At 35.1% G+C, this 18,856-nt stretch overlaps 1 protein-coding gene across 1 annotated transcript in view; it reads right to left on the bottom strand.

The window, feature by feature from the left end:
- The window catches only part of MRPS28 (mitochondrial ribosomal protein S28), a 97,654-nt gene continuing 78,798 nt past the window's right edge, over positions 1-18,856 (bottom strand). Inside the window, exon 3 of the mRNA XM_069465512.1 lies at positions 1-380. Coding sequence (XP_069321613.1) covers positions 212-380 — 169 coding nt within the window. The 3' untranslated portion in view covers positions 1-211. The remainder of the gene's footprint in view (positions 381-18,856) is intronic.

Raw genomic sequence — 18,856 nt, 5'->3', positions numbered from 1 at the left:
CACAGTGTATACTATCCCAGTCAAAGGAGAAAAAAATGGGCAAGGGAAACAAAAAGGGAGGAGTGGACACAGCCAAAGAAAATTCTAATAAGAGATATAACTGTAGCTTTCATTTATTGCATCTTCATTCAATCATTTATTCACAATTTTCTAATTGCATTCTTGAATATCTGTGTTCAACAAAGGAGTGAATCCACTAAGCAAAGTCCATTTATTTTTCACGATGTTCCTCTTTTGATTTTGAGTCTTTATTGTCCTGAAGTCCTAAGAGAACTGCATCAGCCTCTAGTATAGTTGTATCTGTTGTTGCTCCCAGAAACCTAGACGTAAGTTCAAGATCTAATAGCCGCAGACGGACCCTGGTTCCTCTCTGGTATTTCCTAAATAGTAAGGAAAAAAAATTCCATTAATTCTGCATATCATAACATGAACACCTAGTTTAAAAATGAAATTCAAATGCTCTTTTTAATTTGTGTTGGCTCAAGATAAAGAAGTTAACAGTAGTATCTGAGAAATAGTTGTATTCCACATAAAAGTAATTTGGTTGTATAAGAATTTTCATCTTAAAGTTACCTTTGAAGATTTTATAACCACAATAAAAGTATACTCCAAACTGAAATTCAAACAAGTCAGTTCTTCAAACTGGCATTCACTTTAACACATCATTTATTTTTAAAGTTAAAGAGTATCAAGGGCAAAAAAAGTTTTCAGATATATTTTTCTTCCTAAAGTTAAAATATTCTTTTAAAGTAAAGTAAAATTTTACAAAAGCAAAATGGAAAAAAGTCTAAGCACGAAGTATGCAGTATTTGGGATTGACTGCACTGTTATTAAAATGTAGTGCCAGTTGGATGAACCTGGAGGTCATTATGTTTAGTGAAATAAGCCAGGCACAGAAAGACAAATACCACATGATCTCACTTATATGTGGAATCTAAAAAACTTGAACTCTTAGAAGCAGAGAGAATCACAGCCCCCATGGTTACCAGGTCAAAGGATATTGGTCAAAATTTCAGTTAGATAAGAGGAATAAGTTCAAGACATCTAGTGTACATTATAGTGATTATAGTTAATAACAATGTGTTGTGTACTTGGAAATTGCCAAGAAAGTAGATTGTAAGTGCTCTCACCACCAAAAATGATAAGTATGTGAGATAATGCATGTATTAACCATTATTAGCCTGAGTTAGCCATTCCACAATGTATACATATTTCCAAACATCATTTTGTTCATAATAAATATATACAACTTTTAGTTGTCAATTAAAAAAGTAAATAAATTAGGAAAAGAAATAATGCCAGCAATAACATCATGATGACCCAAGTTGGTCAATAAAATATTCAAGTTTTTTATAATACCAAATGAAAACTGATATTCACTTGCCTTTCTGACTTAATCATTTATTTTAAAAGTTTAATACCAACATTATAGAAGAGCAAGAATGAAAATACTGCTACTGATTAAAACCCACAAATCTTTAAAGATCTAAATATATACTTTAAATAATGTAATTTTGAAATGAGAATAATTTTATATGAACAGAAAATGAAGAAACAAACTTCTCAAAAAAGTCACTGGAAAACAATTTTGGTAGACAATTAAATGAACAGTCGCCACACAATGTTTGATTAGATATTCTGAAGGAATTTATAAATGGTCCATCAAGTAAATTTTAGGCTATTCAGCTGTTTTTAAAAAGTTATTTTTTTCTGATTACAGAAATAAATGTCTTTTTGTAAAATTTGGAAAATAATGAAGTCAATGACTTTTTCTAGTCATTCTCTATATATTTACATACACGTATTAATACATATGTGTATATCTGACAGCATGGGTCATATCATCTGTATTTTTATTTAAAAAAAATTAGAGGTAGCCTCCATGTTACAGATAGAAAAATTATGGTACATGGAAGTAAAGCTACTGGCCTAAAGCCACATAGTGGTATAAGAGGATTTACAGATTCTTTTGCTCTTTCTTTTCTTAAGTTTTCAATTACCTGTGACCTCTTGCAAGAACAGTAAACTTAATCCCTTTAGGAGTGGTAAGAATTTATCGCCTCACATAGTCTTATAATGCCTTTACTATGAAATAAAATATAAGCCATGTTGCTGCCATCAAACTCATTATTTTAATTACTCTCCATTAGAAAAATCGTTACTTTCAGTGGTAAATAATGAATTAAATTATCAGGAAAAAAATCTCCACAGCTTCACGCAATGTTATTTTTTACATCTTCTTTTTAATTAGAAAAAAAATCCAGATAGTTTTTCAGAATTCTTCTATTTCATATTAAAATCCCAGAATACTGTTGTCTTGAAAGGCAAATAGGATGTCTCCAATGAGCACATTCAAAATGAAAATGGCCTGTGTTTTTACTGCTTGGTGTGTTTCTTTCAACTTCAAGTGCTTGCTTCTGACTGATCTTTGTGAACTCCAGCCTAAATGGATTCAATCTCAGCCTTTACCAGGACTGCTCTCTTCTACCGTGCAGTTTCTCAGACCATATGCTGCAGTAAACGAGCCTGCATGTCTGAGCTGTATAGGAAAAGGGCAATTAAATCTGGTTTTGCATTTCTGCATTAAGGACATGGTTTAAAGACTTTCCTTTGGAGAGGTTTTTGACATTCTTTCCACAGACATTCTTTAACATCTGTCAGTGCATGCTACTGATGGTTCTCATAGACTTAAAATAGAGAGAATCTCTCTGACTAGTTCTTTGATATAAATATATTAAATAATACAAAGCCGACAAATACAAGGCTTGGATTCAACCTCAGTATCTAAAGAGAATATTGTGAGGAATTCTGACTTTGCTAGTCAAATTAGCTGTCTTGCTGTAATCATAATTCTCAGAAGTTTTAAAATAGTTCTTTTGAAATCATTAACTATGTTTTCATCCCAGTAAGTTAAAATCTTTAAGATTTTTTTCTGACTTTCTCAAAGTTCCTTAAAGTTTTAAGACTATAAATTTTTCTTTTTCTCTTTTTTTAAGAGAAAAAAATTTCTAATGGTTTAATTAACACTGATTTGTTTTTTCCAATTCATATAAACGCTCACAGTCATTCATGCCGATTTGCATGTGAAGCCAGCAGCCATGTCCCTGTGTGTGAGCATGTGGGAATGTGTATACTTTGGTCTTTAAATGAACTGTTTGGGCCTCAATTTCCTCATCATTAAAAAGCACAGGGTTAGAAAAGACCTAAAGTCTTTTGTGGTTGTATGACTTTATTCTACTTTCAGAAAATGTTAAGTATTTGTAAACTGATACAGTGTAAATCGATATTAAGTACAAAACTGATTATACATAGACACAAAATATAAAATTTTAAGCCTTTTAATTAGCTATGTAAAATATTATGACCACCTTGAATGTTCAATTAACAAAGTGAACTCTTACATACAGACTACTTGGTGTATTTCAGATTTGCCCCACTTTTTCAAAGTACCATCTGCCATGTTTCCTTGACCTGTCCAGTCTATTGCTTCTTTCTGTTCAATCTGTAAGATGCCTATCAAAAGTCTCTCATTTTTTTCTTTTGATTCCCTACATGATCATGAGCATGCAACATTTCATAACCCCTAACTGGTTTCTAGACAATCTGTTGAATTAGTGGCCAGTTACTTTAAATACATACCTGTCTGTTTTAGTATTACTCATACCTGTGTTATCTGTATTGTCTCATCAAGCACAACACCATGGTTAATAAAATAAAGGTGACAGAGTGCTAAGTTCCACTCCTCTCCAATATTTCTACCCATCATTATTATAAAATTTTAAATACAGCACAAATCTTAAGTCCTAACTTATTATCTTGGGTCATTAGAAGACATAAGTTGGAAATGAAAATTATTATAACCATAATTTCTGATACCTGAATTTTCATCAAAAGTCCTTTGAAAATAACTAATGATTACCACTTTAAAAATACTATTTAGTATATAGAGTACACCTATTGATTAGGCCAAAATAAACAATGCATATAACTGACAATTGGAAACTTACATGCTCTCATGGCAGTGAGTAAAAGGTATTGTTCATAATTCTGAATGCACTTCCTCAAACTGCAATCACCCTGCATAAGGATTTTAATTTTCTTCTACAACTCTAATGTGTGAATGTATGATTTTGTTTTTCCCTAAAACCAGGTTCTATTTACCCTTGCCCTGCTAGTATTTTGCGCCATCACAAACAGAAGTTTTATTTCTTGTTCAAACACTGATTTATTTAAAAAAATATAAAAATGGAGCATTTTAAAATGTCCAGTAAATACCTTCACTTTTTAATAATGTGAAATATGCATATAATATATTACATGTGACATCAATAATGACCCTTATAATCTTTTCTTAGTTACAAAATAAGATGTGTCAAAAAATGACGGAAAGGAAAATCCTATCACCTGATAGCCATAGCAAGTCAATTTTGATTAAAAATCTAAATATTTGTTGCTAGTCAGATTATGACTAAATACATATGGAGGGGGCAAAAAAAAAAATATCCAAAGGAAGTAGTAGGAATAAATGCTTTCAGACACCTGAAATATGCTGACTAAAATTGGGAACAAACTTGGCGCTAGTATTATGGCACCTAAGCAAAAAGGAATATATTTTGTAGTATGCAATTTTCATTTTATGAGAGAAGAAAATATATACATTTATTGGTAGAGACAAATTTTAGCAGTGTGGGAAAATTTGCCTGTGACTGAGTAAAAGAAAACCTACCTTTTCTGGGCTGTTTACTTATTTGTAAAATGAAGGTTATATGCAACAACTCACAAGGTTGATACGAGGCTTAAAGCATTATAAAGTGTGAAAAGTGAATGGCACAAAATAAATACTCAACCAACAGGAACTATTTTAAAATTCATTACATTGATACTTATAAAGTACAACAGATAACTGAAAAGATAACTTCAAATATAATTTTATTAAAGATACTAGAATACTGTTCAAATGGACAAGTCTGGTAGCGACCTTCCACGTACATAAAAGAAACAACAGGATAACAAAACTCACTGAAGGCGTTGAGTGTGGGGACTTGGGGCTGAGGGAGGGGGATAATAAAGTCCAGAGATTACTCTATAATTTACAGGGACAGACTTGGTGTCTCTACAGGGAGTAAGGGCTGGGAGGCATAACAGAATAGCCTGTGGAAGCTTTTTAAAATTTTTTCTTGACTTTTGGAAAAAAAAAAACTGATACCTGGGGTCTAACCGAGGCCTGCTCCATCAAAATCAATAGGGTACAGTTGCAGATTCATGCACATTTGGGACAAAGCTTCCCAAACAGATCTGGTCCTCCTGACCTCTTCAAAACTCATGGATTAATGAGTTCATAAGTTATTCTCTTGAGCGTTTGCTGCAGTTGAATCCCAAGTGGTTCGCGGTAGTTTTGGGCAAAGCTGAATATTGCTTAATTCAAGCCTTAATTTCCCTAACAAGTGAATGCAGTATAGACATCATGTAGAAGTTCAAACTTAGAGCTACATGTTTTAAATATCAAATATGAGAGGAGCAAAATTATTTTTCCATTATGAAAATTCAAGAGGTTAATATGTGTTTTCATCTAAACAAAAGGTTGAATCATTTTAGCTTGGTTATATAAGGTTTATTGCAGTTGAGTTTGCACTTGACGACTAAAAGATGTGTGATTTTCAAAATCACTTGCACAATGCTCAAGAACCTAATATTTGCTAGCATACATAAGTGGAATTTTAGCTTGACAATTGCTTTATTGGCAGGTGTTATCTCATAATTACCTCATCCCTAAACCATCCTAAATAATGTCCTTCCATGGTAGAACCTATGTCTCCAGATTCCTACCTAATTCCTTGTACTTTTGACTACATTAAGAGAACAGAAAAGTTCTAAATTTATTGTACCACCTATTTCCAGTTTTCTTTTTTCTTTTTTTCTTGTTTCTGTCTCTCTGAATTAGTTATCTATTGAATAAGTACTGTAGAATTTTCAACAAACACCTGTTCAACACCTATATGAAGTAAGGGAATACCAGTAAGAAATAAAGAAACTATCCCCTCTCCCTCCTCCTCCCAACCCCCAGAGGCAAAAATGGAGTGAAAAGCCATCCATATTCTGCCAATTTCTCAGTCTATGCATACTTTAAAAGGTCTGTCCTCACCTCTGTGCCTTTTCAACAAGAGATGAGACTTTATCAGATACCTCTGGAAAGCCAAACACTTAAAAGAGACTGTTATCGCAGTAGCCTGTGTAGGCTGGCAACGGTCAGAGAGAGGAAAATCTTTCATAAAAGAATCAGACCCATGCCACAGATTCCATGCAATCCAGACTGTTTTAAACAGCCTCCCATAGGACAAAAACCAGTGTCAATGAGGGGAGGGGAAGTACAAAAGGGAGAAGAAGGGGCAAAGGGTGGAGCACAAAGACTCCCATCTCACGCTGACCAGGGTTATGTTAGGTTGGTTTTAAAAAGACCCTCAGAGAACAGAATAGAGCTTATGACTTGACACTTAGAGGCCCTAATATCTGCCCTTTGCATCCTCAAATCTGAATACATTGAATACTCAAGTTCATGCTATTTATTAAAATCAGAGGGCACTGAAGTCTCAAAGTTTCTGTGAAATTAAAACTAAAAAAGAAAATCGACTATGCAAGTACAGAAAAGCAAGCGGTTTAAAGTCGTTTCATGTAAGAAGGTGGTTTTAGATCACTGCAAGCTCAATTAAGAGTCAACAATGCAGTTTTGCTCCCCTAAAAAGCTAATGTAATTTTAGGCTGAATTAGAAGTATATATTCCATATAATGATGTAATTCCACATAATAATCCCAATCTCCTTTTACTTTTCTGACCATATCCAGAATATCGTGATCTGTTCCAGGCAACACAATTGGAGGGTCACTGATCAATTAGTTAGAGTCTATCCAGAAAAGGACGGTGAAAGAATCTTGTATTATGTTGAATGAAGAACTTAGAGAAAGGAAGGTATTCAGCAGGTTGAAAAAAAAGTAGAAAGAGGCCCTTGAACTTATCTGAATTTGAAAGGCTTTAATATTACAAAGGTGACAGTATTTATTTTCTGTGACCATTCTGAGTGCCTCCAAAAAGCAGAAATAAGACAAATGGGCAGAGGCTGTAGGATGACAGACTTAGCAGATTTCAGTATAATCTGAGGAAGAACTTCTAACAGAGCTGGCTGGAAAGGAAATCAGTTGTTTTACTTAATAATGGCAGAAATTACATGGAATTTACAACATGGATGACCACTGTGGCAGTGATGGAGTTTGAATTCGGTAAGGGCTGAATTAGATGACTTTCAAGATTCCTTTCGTTTCTAAAATTTATGAGTCTGTGATTCAGAAAGTCTATTAGGTCTCCTACGTCAGGAAGCATGAAAGCTGGAAAGAAGCTTGAAAAAAGAACAGCCAAACAGTCAGAAGGTAGGTCAGCTGTATACTAAAAAATTTAAAATCTGATTACCTTTCAGTTTACCTTTCGTCACTAACTCCTTCAGACCATGAAGCACAATACTCTCATTAGTGACTTACCACATCCATAGGCGCCTTATTTCCAGATAGCAATATCCATTACCATGACTAGCTTATTCATCTGGCTCAAACCTGAAGCTAGAGATGACTCTGGGTGTGACTGCTGGCTAAACAGCCGGTTACAGCCTGTTTCAGATAGAACCGCCACCTAATTGACCAGCCAACACAGATGTTTTACCTCTTATGTTAATCACTTCCCTGGGTAGCCAACTCCTAAATTACCCTCCTCTAGTATACAAATGATAAAGAGACCTAAGGAGTTCAAATGAAGCTACTTTTTTCTGTTATCTACATTCCTCTTTAATAAATCTGTCAGTGTGGCACTTTTGAACTTCTACTTTGTAGCACTGCACTACACTATAACACAGTAGGCATTTGATACATGCTTGTAGAAAATTACAGTAAACACGTATTTTCAAATGCTACTTAAAACATCTCTGCAACTATTTCTGCAAACTAGGGGACTGAGATCTTTGGACAAGTCTGCATTCCACCACTGTCATATGTGCTCCTGAACTCACCTTCCAGTCTCAAAGCTGCATTCATTTATTTTAAATCCTGAGGAGGAGCATAGGTGTTGACAGTGTGTTACCCAGAATGTTGCAAGTATTCCCTGATCTTTGGGACAGCCCTGTCAAAACGGGAGTGTGACTACACAGTGACCAGGGTGCTTTTGCTCACCAAGCTGATGATATTTTTGCTTCTGACCTGAGAAAAGAAATTGCTTCTGAGCAGACTGGTATCTCTAGGGTGACTTTGCTCTAAACACTAATAGAGTAAAATATTGTCAAGAATCAAATATCTTTGGAATAAAATTCTGCAAAAAAAAAAAAAAAAGAAAAAGAAATATTACATGCCTCAGAATTTGAATTAAAAAAATTAAAGCATCTATTTATGATTTAAAGTTATAAGTAAAAGGTTTTTTTGTTTGCTTTTGTTTTTATTTTGGTGGAAGTAGGAGGTTGAGGCAAGTTCCTTGGGATAAGATGACATTATTTTAAATCTTTTACTACCCAGAAAACATCACTTGAATAATAATAATAATATTCCAAAAGTACAACATAAGGTATATTTATAATATACTAATATACTAATATAATATACTAATATAATATACTAATATAATTTATAATATACTAATATAATATACTAATATAAATATCTCTGAACAAATTCTTATGCCTTTAAAGTAAAGCAAAACAGGGTAAAATAGTACCTTAATTTTTTTTCTTCACTAAGAAATTAGTAGTTCCTAAAAAGAAATCCTAACTTTGATGTGCATTCATTTCCTATCAAATTCTGTATTATAGAGGTTATCTGCATCAAGCTTTCCTTTCCCATGTAAATGGACTTCCTAAATCAGTGGCTGCAAAATGGGAAAAGATTTCAAGATCCTAGAGCTTTTTAACTTGCCAAGAAAAGATGAATAAAGGAACAATAGAATTCTATCCAGAGAGCATATATAATGTCATGTTAATAGGTAAAGACAGCCAGTTTATTGGTTTACTGGTCAGAAATAACTAAAACTAGGATAACAAACTGACAGTGTTTAAGAACAATTCTGTTCCCCAATATACTCCTTTTATGTGAACAATATGTAACCTTGGGCAAGGTATTTAGCTCCTCATTATTGTAAAATGGGAATCACCATAATTCCTACTCATAGGATTGCTGAGAAGGTTATATGAGATAAATGTATATAAAGGACTTAGTAAATGCTCAATAAAAGTCCAGTCAGGCAGGCCTTGATTTACCAAAGAAATAATTGAGGTACAGAACAGCTACTCTCTGTCATAACTAATGTAGGTCTGGCTGTGAGGTTTGCCGGGGCTGCCAAATTGACTGGCAGGAGGGTTGTCTCCTGTTGGGATTAGACAGTGGCTGACAAAGAAGTTTTCGAAGATGTTGTGTTCAAAGAACTTAAGCTTAACTTTGACGGGTATCAATTAGCTAAAGGCTTCTAATCTACTGGCTAAGCAACAGCAGCCGGACTTTTCAGGAAGTGTGTTTCTAGGCCCAACAGGCCTTTCTGTTGACAGCAGGAACCAGGTGACTGAGGATATGGGAACAGAATATGAGCCCTGAGGGAGATGGGCCCCACAGGAGTACTTGCCCTAGGCCTGAGGCTCCAACCTGTCAATTTGTTCATTGGTTCCTTCATTCATTCACTTATTCATTTCACAAATGTTTTGTAAAGGCCCACCTGTAGCAGGTACTGCTCTAGAGGCTGGAATAACCAGCAAATAAGAAAGATAGGGTTCCAGTACTCTTAGAGCTTACACTGTTTTAGGGAGAGAAAGACAATAAATCAACAAACAACCAAATCAAATACTAGTAAGTGTTATGCAGAAAATGCAAACAAGGTGATATAATAGAGAGGGACTAGGGGACATTAGACTGGCTGGTGAAGGATGGCATCTCTGAAGAGGGGCATTTAAGTAGAGCCCTGAATGACAAAAAAGGAGCCAGCTAATGCAAAGATGGGGGCAGAGCATTTCAGGCAGAGGCACAGTTAGTTCCAAGGCTCAAAGGCAGGGAAAAGTTGGCATGTTTAAAGACCCAAAAGAAGGCCAGTGTGGCTGGGGAGTACTGGGTGACTGGGGGGACTCAGAGGTCAGAGAGGAAGGCAAGGAAGCAGGCCAGGTATGGCTTCATACCCCCAATGAACAGTTTGGGGCTTATTTTAGGTGCTCTGGAAAGCCTATGGAGGGAAAGCACATGATCGGATTTCTGTTTTTAAGACCACTGTGGCTGCTCTGTGGAAAACGAACTGTAGGGAACAAGGGTAGAAAGACACTGATAGGGAGGATGATGTGCTAGTCAGAAAACCCATCCACGGACAAACGCACCGCAGTGAGAGCGTGGCTATGCTGGCACACCACATTCAGGCTCACAGCAGCCAGATCTAACCCTACTGACAGTACTGTCTGTCTTGGTGAGAATTCGCTAGGCATCATGGTAGAGCTGAGCTTAGTCCTTTAATATTCGGTATTCTTCTTGGTTTAACAAACAATTCATTTGTGTGTGGAACTACCTACTTCCTGTCATAATTGGCATAGGCCTGGCTGCCAGGCTGTCTGGGGCCAGCAAACTGCCTCTGCAGGATTAGATTCTCATGAAGGTAAACAGCAGCTGACAAAGTTTTCAAAGATGTGAGGTAAGATCTGGGGAGGCAGGACCATTTTTGCTTTCTAAAGCAATGTGTACTGCTACATTTGTTTGCTTATGTATGTGTGTATTAGTCTACTTGAGTTGCTATAACAAAATTCCTCAGAGTGGGTGTCTTTTAACAACAGAAATCAATTTTCTCACAGTTATGGAAGGTGAAAGTCCAAGATCAAGGTGTGGGCCAACTCAGCTTCTGTTAGAGTCTCTCTTCCCAGCTTGCAGAGGGTACCCTCTCGCTGTGTCCTCACATGGCCCTTTCTCAGTGTACGCAGAGAAAAAGCACCTCTTTCATGTTTCCTCCTCCTTTTATAGGGCCACCAACCCCACTGGAGTAGGGCTCCACCCTTATGACCTCACTTAAACTTTATTACTTCCTTATAGGTTCTATCTCCAAATATACTCACATTAGGGGTTTGGGCTTCAACATATACATGGTGGGGGAATACAATTCAGTCCATAACAAGGTGTTACTGTCATATGAATTCCTATTTGTGTTGAGTACAAGCAAATGTTTAATTTATCTGAAACACATATTAATCACTCATTATGTGCCAAGCAGATATTCAGGAGCTGATGAGTAAGTCTGTGATCTTAAGGAGTTTATAGAATCTAGTATGGGAGATGAATGATCATAAAGAAATGTTGTTCATTATACTAGAGGTATATGTAAATGTAAAGAATTCTATTAGGAAAGAAATATCAGGAAACTCTACGGAGAAGAGCTGAAATTTATGTTAAATTTTATGGAATGAGTAGGAATTCACCAGTGAGGCAGATGAGAAAATCCAGATCCACCTCAAAATATAACCTCTATGAAGAAAGTCTTTCTCTGACTACCCCAGCTTGGAGATATTTATCCTTTTACTAAGTTTCAAGAATAATTACCATTTAACAGTTCATATGGCCATTAAAAAAGCAGTGCTCTGAGATATGGCTCCCATTACTGTCTTGAACCACTATTTAAATCTTTTGTTATCAACTTTTAATGATTACATTCCTTGTTTACTAACTAGAATGTAGGTTTTTTCTGTGATGAATATCTGATGAATCCTTCAATACAGTAGTAGCTCAGTAAATGAATGTTGCCTTGATTGAATGAAATTGAAGGATGTAAAAGAGAGTGTTTAGATGTGAGAATTAGGAGATTTATAACCTAGTTCCAACTCCTCACTCAACAGGTTATCACTAGTTAATTTCTCTGGGTCTCATTTTTTTTTTTTTTAAAAGAGATGGTTGAGGCCGGGCGCGGTGGCTCACGCCTGTAATCCTAGCACTCTGGGAGGCCGAGGCGGGTGGATTGCTCAAGGTCAGGAGTTCGAGACCAGCCTGAGCGAGACCCCGTCTCTACTAAAAATAGAAAGACATTATATGGACACCTAAAAATCTATACAGAAAAAATTAGCCGGGCATAGTGGCGCATGCCTGTAGTCCCAGCTACTCGGGAGGCTGAGGCAGTAGGATCGCTTGAGCCCAGGAGTTTGAGGTTGCTGTGAGCTAAGCTGACGCCACGGCACTCACTCTAGCCTGGGCAACAAAGTTAGACTCTGTCTCAACAAAAAAAAAAAAAAAAAAAAAGAGATGGTTGAGTAAATATCTATGGTTCTTACAAGGTCTAAACCTCCATGAACATATTAGTTTGATCTCTAATTCAACAACCCCACCTAATTGATCTTAAAGTTTCCTGCTTCTACTACTTTTTATAGTCTCCTTTCACTTCCTGTTCAAATTTTACATAAGCAATTAAAAGGCCATACAAATTCGTTTAGCATTATATTTAACATAAAAGGCAGAAAAGAGAGACAACTAAAAAACATTCAATTATCAGTCCTTAAAGTTTACATTCTAACCTTAAAATACAGCTAACATCTAGGTTAACATCCAATACAGCACAGCTAATTGTTCTATTAACACTTGTCCTGGTGAAAGACCAGGAAAGATAATACTGGCAAGCCAATTAAAGAATACTCATCTTTGCTTTCTATCGATTAGACTTACACATATGGTTTAAACATTTCACAACACAGCATTTATATTTAAACGATAAACACTCCAGATATACACAAAGAGGCTGCTAAAATATAAAACATGTAAATCATGTATTTTCTATAACAGTTTGTAATAAAACCTTATCTTAAATGAACAAGTGGGTTAAGAAGCAACTCGATTAAAAAGATATTTCTATAAAAGCTCTGAAAAAAACTAGTTTAGCAATTAACCAAAAAAAAAAAAATAAATGGTTCCATTTGAAAAGTGGTTACAGTTCTAACTTTACAGTCACAAACTCTTTTGTTGAATTACATTAAATAAATTGGTTGTTAAAAACTAGTGCTTGCAAAAGTAATTCTGATGCCCAAGTGTGGGACAAGCTCCATGACCACAAAACGATGCCAGTTCTACCTTTTAAATAGAGTTTGCCAAAATGAGTGGGTTATTAGCCAGGCTTGGCTGAAACAATCCATTGCCCACAAAGCTACTTTAATGTACTGTCTCTATTGAAAATCACAGTAATCCAACAATACATTACGATACTTTCCCATCACTGCAGCAATTCCCACCACAGGCAACACTTTGTCTCCAACAAAGAAGCCTCACATTCTACGTCTGCAAAAACCCCAATCCTGACTAGTACTGTATGGCTGCCAAGAGGAACATCTGTGTGCTCGACAGTACACAAAACTGGCTCTTTTCTCTTTTTCTTTCTTTCTTTTCCTTTCTTTCTTTTCTTTCTTCTTCTTCTTTTTTATTTCCTAGACAATAAACTATGTGATTGCCTGGTAAGGAAATGATCTTTCATTCCCTTCCTCTTCCCTTTTATTTGTTTGTTTGTTTAACACAGCAGACAACTACATCTGCCATCTACTATTAAGTCCAAACCCCGAAAACACAGTAAAGTTTATTTTTTGATTTCATATGAACTTAGACTTGAGATCAGCTGAAGAGTGTTGACTTTAAAGATGAAGATCCCTAAAGGTATATTAATAAAAAGGAGTTATCCAATTGTGAGAATATTCTAGAATGTCATTTATGTTTGTAGAGTGATAAATCCAAATAAAACACTAAAAAATGGTAACATACTCTCAAGAGTAAAACACTTGTAAACTATATGTTCCCTGTAGAATATTTACAACATAAGCTAGTAGAAGAATATCACATTTTGGTATTTTATACTAAGAAATACTTTTCTATCATGTACACTTTCACCTAAAAGTAATAATTTGGCTTAAAGAAGTAAAAGAAATTGAGACATAAGAGGCAAAGGGACAAAGATATGACTAGAAATTTACCAGAAAAAAAACTACATATTATAAGCCAGTAACCTCCATCTGTTCCCCAGACAAAAGAAAAAAAACCCTCAAGTTCATTAATGTTCAAATAAAAGCAAATTAAATCTAAGTACTTTTACTACCAATATGGTTAATACAAAAAAAGAGTGCCCATGATTGCAAAGGAATGAACTAGTTGGGATTTTAAATTAGTACTACCTTTCTAAAAGAGAATAATTTGGCAATATGAATGTTTATACCATTTGGTCCAGCAATTCTACTTTTAGGATTTTATCCAACACAAGTGAGAAGAGATAGGCAAAAGGATATTTACTGTACTTTATTTAAAATGGAAACAATTTAGAAACAGCCTAAATATCCAACTACAGAGGGCTAGTTAAATAAGTTATGATACATATCTACATGGAATACTATACACCAAAAAAATTTAAGAGACTGTAATAAAGAAAATGTTCACTATGTTAATAAATGAAAAGAGATTACGAAATATGACATATGATGGTAACCCAAGTTTTTAAAAATCTGTGCTTGCTTAGAAAAAATAAAAATGTTAATGGTATTATCTCATGGTAGTGCGATAATATATTTCTCTATTTTATAATAACATGCTCTTAGTTTTATAACAAGAAAAAAATCCTCCCTGCATTATTGCCTCTTAGAATAGATGATAAATTTATTATCATCAAGGAGATAAGGGGTAACTCATTTCTTCTCAAAGATACATGGACATTTTCCTGGGTTTTCAAAAATAGTTCCCTTGAAAATCACGTAAAATTTCACTTGAAAGCTATAGTAGAGACAAATAGGAAGAGGTGGTCAGTACAATAATTTAAGGAACTAGGAACAGAAAAACTCTTAGATTTATCACTTTAAGTTGTAGTAGGCAATCACAAAATTATAGCTCAAAAAGTTTAATGATACAGTTATAGCTTATCGGTACTGGTTTTTTTGCCCTAAAAAACCAGACCATGTTAAATGTACCCCTAAATTTTAGTAGATTAAAACAATACAAATAACAAATAACTAAAACTTGTGTATTTGTGTAATTATGTGTGTAGTTATTGGTAGAAATGAACTAAACAGAAAATAATGATGTTTTTCTTCTTTTAAATCAAAGACGATGCAGACTTTATTTTTACCTTTCATGGTGTGACATTACCCTACACTACTTAATTGGATTAATAAGATTACTTTTTGGTTTTATTTTTTATTTATTTATTTTTTTGAGACAGAGTCTCGCTCTGTTGCTAGAGTGCCATGACATCAGCCTAGCTCACAGCAACCTCAAACTCCTGGGCTTAAGCGATCCTACTGCCTCAGCCTCCCGAGTAGCCGGGACTACAGGCATGCGCCGTCATGCCCGGTTAATTTTTTCTATATATATTTTTAGTTGGCCAGATAATTTCTTTCTATTTTTAGTAGAGACAGGGTCTCACTCTTGCTCAGGCTGGTCCTGAACTCCTGACCTCGAGCGATCCTCCCACCTCGGCCTCCCAGAGTGCTAGGATTACAAGCGTGAGCCACCACGCCTGGCCTCATTTTATTTTTAAAGAATGAAAAGGTATTCTCTGATACTTTACATTTAATATGTTTGTAAAGCAACTGTTAAATAAATTAGAGACACAGAGCTGTACTCTATTAAGTGACATCAGTTTACTACATGGTATTTTAGAAGGATCACTGGAAAAGTGATAAAAAGTGTTCTGAACTAGATTTCTCCTCACTGTTTACAAGCAGAGTTCATGTTATATTTTTAAAGAAGTATTTTTCTAGAAGCTAATTAACTCATCTAGTTTTGCGTGTGTGTGTGTGTGTGTGTTCACTAGTATAAAACCAAATGCTATTCATAAATAAAATTAAAGGAAGAGCAAACTCAATATGTGAAGATCTGTCAACAAATAATACAACTTTTAAAGGATGTATAGATGCCTTCTTTAATTCTGAATAAACATTTTGCAGGGGAGTGCTTACTTATCAAGTGAAATTTGAATGCCATATTACCAAGACACAGGTGGAGGGCATGCTCCTCCTATTAACTCCTGCTATTTACCACACATTGTGTTTTATACTTTCCATGTTATCTCACTTATTCTCACACAAACAACTTTCGAGGAAAGGATATTACTATCATCATTTTCCAAGTGAAAAAACTTTCCTAAAGTCACACAGCCAGTAAATAGCAAAGCTGGGATTCAAACCCCGTTCTGATTCTAGTCTGTACTCTTCTACTATGTTATGTAGTCAAGAGAAGTAGATTATTAATTGAATGCTAAAATTAAGGGATACCGTATAGTTGAAGTTTTAGTAATGAATGTCATCAGATTAAAAAAAAACACCTTACTGTTGTCAGTGGTTTCCCTCCTCTCAAACACACTGGCAAAGTGCATTTTTTAAAAGAATTTAGAGCCAAATCAAGAGTTTGACATACAGAACTTATACCTAACTGAACAACTGTGTTGTAACTCTATTAAAAAAGTACATTAAGCTGTCAAGTTATGACCTAACTGACACCTAGAGAAGTCAGACTATAGGCCCAGAGGTATAAATGGGTTTTCTGTTCGGGGAACCCTGATTTGATCAAGCAAATAAATGAAAAAGGAACACAAAATTAATCTTTACCTACATTAACAAGTATTTGTCAAGTAAAACCAAACATTTAACATAAAATCTATACGTGCAAGAGTCCTTGGATGTGCCGAGCTGGCTGTGGAGGGGGAAGGAAGGTGGCAGGGTATCTGTGGCAACTACTGCTTCAACTTCTAGTCTGCATCAACGTGCTAGCAACCATGAAAGATCAGGCCAGTTCCTTCCAAATTCCTTAAGGTTAGGTTCAGTTATCTCACCCAGCTTTTACTAATGATTTTCATCCTTCCCTTCAAATGATTTTGCTTACATTAAAAAACAAAACAAAACAAAACAAAACATCTTTAGTGGCTGCATCACTTCTTACAAATTTGAAAGCAGGACAACATTCCTTTGACAAAGTCAATGCTTGCTGAGGGGCATACTGATTCCTTAAGTTTCATTATGATGCAGTCATGCAATCAAACATTTTCTAAGTCATCATTCAGTTCATTATTATTTTTTTAATCTTTTGACTACTTTTGTTTTTTTTTAAAGAGATAGGGTCTTACTCTGTCACCCAGGCTGGAGTGCAGTGGCCCAATCACAGCTCACTGTAACCTTGAACTCCTGGCTCAAGTGATCCTCTCCTGGCTCACCCTACTGAGTTGCTGGGACTACAGGCATGCACCACCATACCCAGCTAATTTTTAAAAATTTTTATGTAGAGATGGGGTCTTGCTAATGTTGCTCAGGCTGGTCTCAAACTCCTGACCTCAAGCGATCCTCCTGTCTTGGCCTCCCAAAGTGGCGTGGCGAGCTACCACGCCAAACCTTACTTGACTTTTTAAGGTTATTATGAACATAACTGCATTTTAAAATTTACTGCACAAGTCATGTTGTAATAAAAAACAAAATAAAACAAAACAAATCAGCCTGGTCTCAATCATCATTAAGAAAATCTGTTATTAAATATTCCAATATAGAAGTTTCTCTTAAGGAGTATATCTTTTAGTTTTCTGGTCTCTTTCCACAATGTTATCATTATTCTTCCTGCTGCCCTGGAACTTACCTCAATTTCCTATATGGTTTTTAGAAGTAAACCACCTATAATTTCCGCTTAGCTGGCACAATAAATAATTTTATTAAGAAACACATATCAATAAGGCTTGATGAAGCTCTTTATGGGGGCCAGAAGCAATGTCTTCATTTTTAGTAAGCATTTGAAATACTTATGTGATGTGTTGAAGGCTGATTTCTTAGGCCTCATCCCCAGATATTCTGATTCTTTACATTTGAAATAAGATTAATGATTTGTATATCAAGCAAAAATCTCTGATAAAAAGATGCCAAGTTTTAACACAGAGGTTTGGTGGCCACTGTTTTTAGAACTCCGTATTATTTTCAGGTTCTGGAGAGCTGTCATTACAAGGGCCTTATTCATGATAAATGAGGCATTACTGTACACATCATCTGGTGCTTTGGTTTAAAATTCATTGAACATTTTTTCATAATTCATATGCTAGTAAAATGAACTCTCTTACTCTTCTAGGAAATAAGAGTATGGTGATAGCTGAGAAGAAATGATTTTTAAAGTTTCTCTTATAAATTTTGCTTTTGACATTAGACTCACAGGATGTCTACTGTTCTTTCTAAATTTGATTAAGTGATTAAGAAGTCCTGCCTTTATTGCACAGCAAAAGAAACTATACAGCAGAATCTTTCTTTTTTTTTTACCATCTCCAAAGGTGGCTTGTAGCTTTCCCACAGTATCAGGTTGCTGGTCTAGGTAGGTACACACACAACCTAGGTGATAATTCACTTAGATTTAAACTACTTTTTTTCAAAGCCAACTTTTCCAAACAATGCATCATCTACATTTTAAATGGTGGGTGAAATTCTATCACCACTCCCAAAAAAAGGGACAAGGATGTGTATTGTACTGGACAAAAGAAATGGAGAAAAGTATTGACAGTACAAGCAATCTATAGTACCCTTGGGGTAGAAAGAACTGTTGAAAAGTTTTCTCACACATGAAAAAGCAATGAAGCACACAACATTATTTTTACTTCATTATTTTTTGGGCCTAGGTATTGAAATACCTGAAAGGAAGCCATCACTTTTTTAATACTTATAATCCCTTTTTCCTACCAATAGACAAATCAGTGATATAAGCCTATGCTTAAAAATAAAATTAAAATTTTAAATCAGATTAGTGAGACTCTAGTCTCAACCCTAGAAAAGGTAGGTCTTTAAGAAAAGGTGAGAGATAAAATCTTAATCATTTGGAAAAATATAGGAAAATCTTCCAATCT

The sequence above is a fragment of the Eulemur rufifrons genome, chromosome 3 (assembly GCF_041146395.1).
Source record: "Eulemur rufifrons isolate Redbay chromosome 3, OSU_ERuf_1, whole genome shotgun sequence".
Classification (NCBI taxonomy): domain Eukaryota; kingdom Metazoa; phylum Chordata; class Mammalia; order Primates; family Lemuridae; genus Eulemur; species Eulemur rufifrons.
Note: the sequence above shows the minus strand (reverse complement) of the source record. Positions and strands in the feature narration are given on the sequence as shown.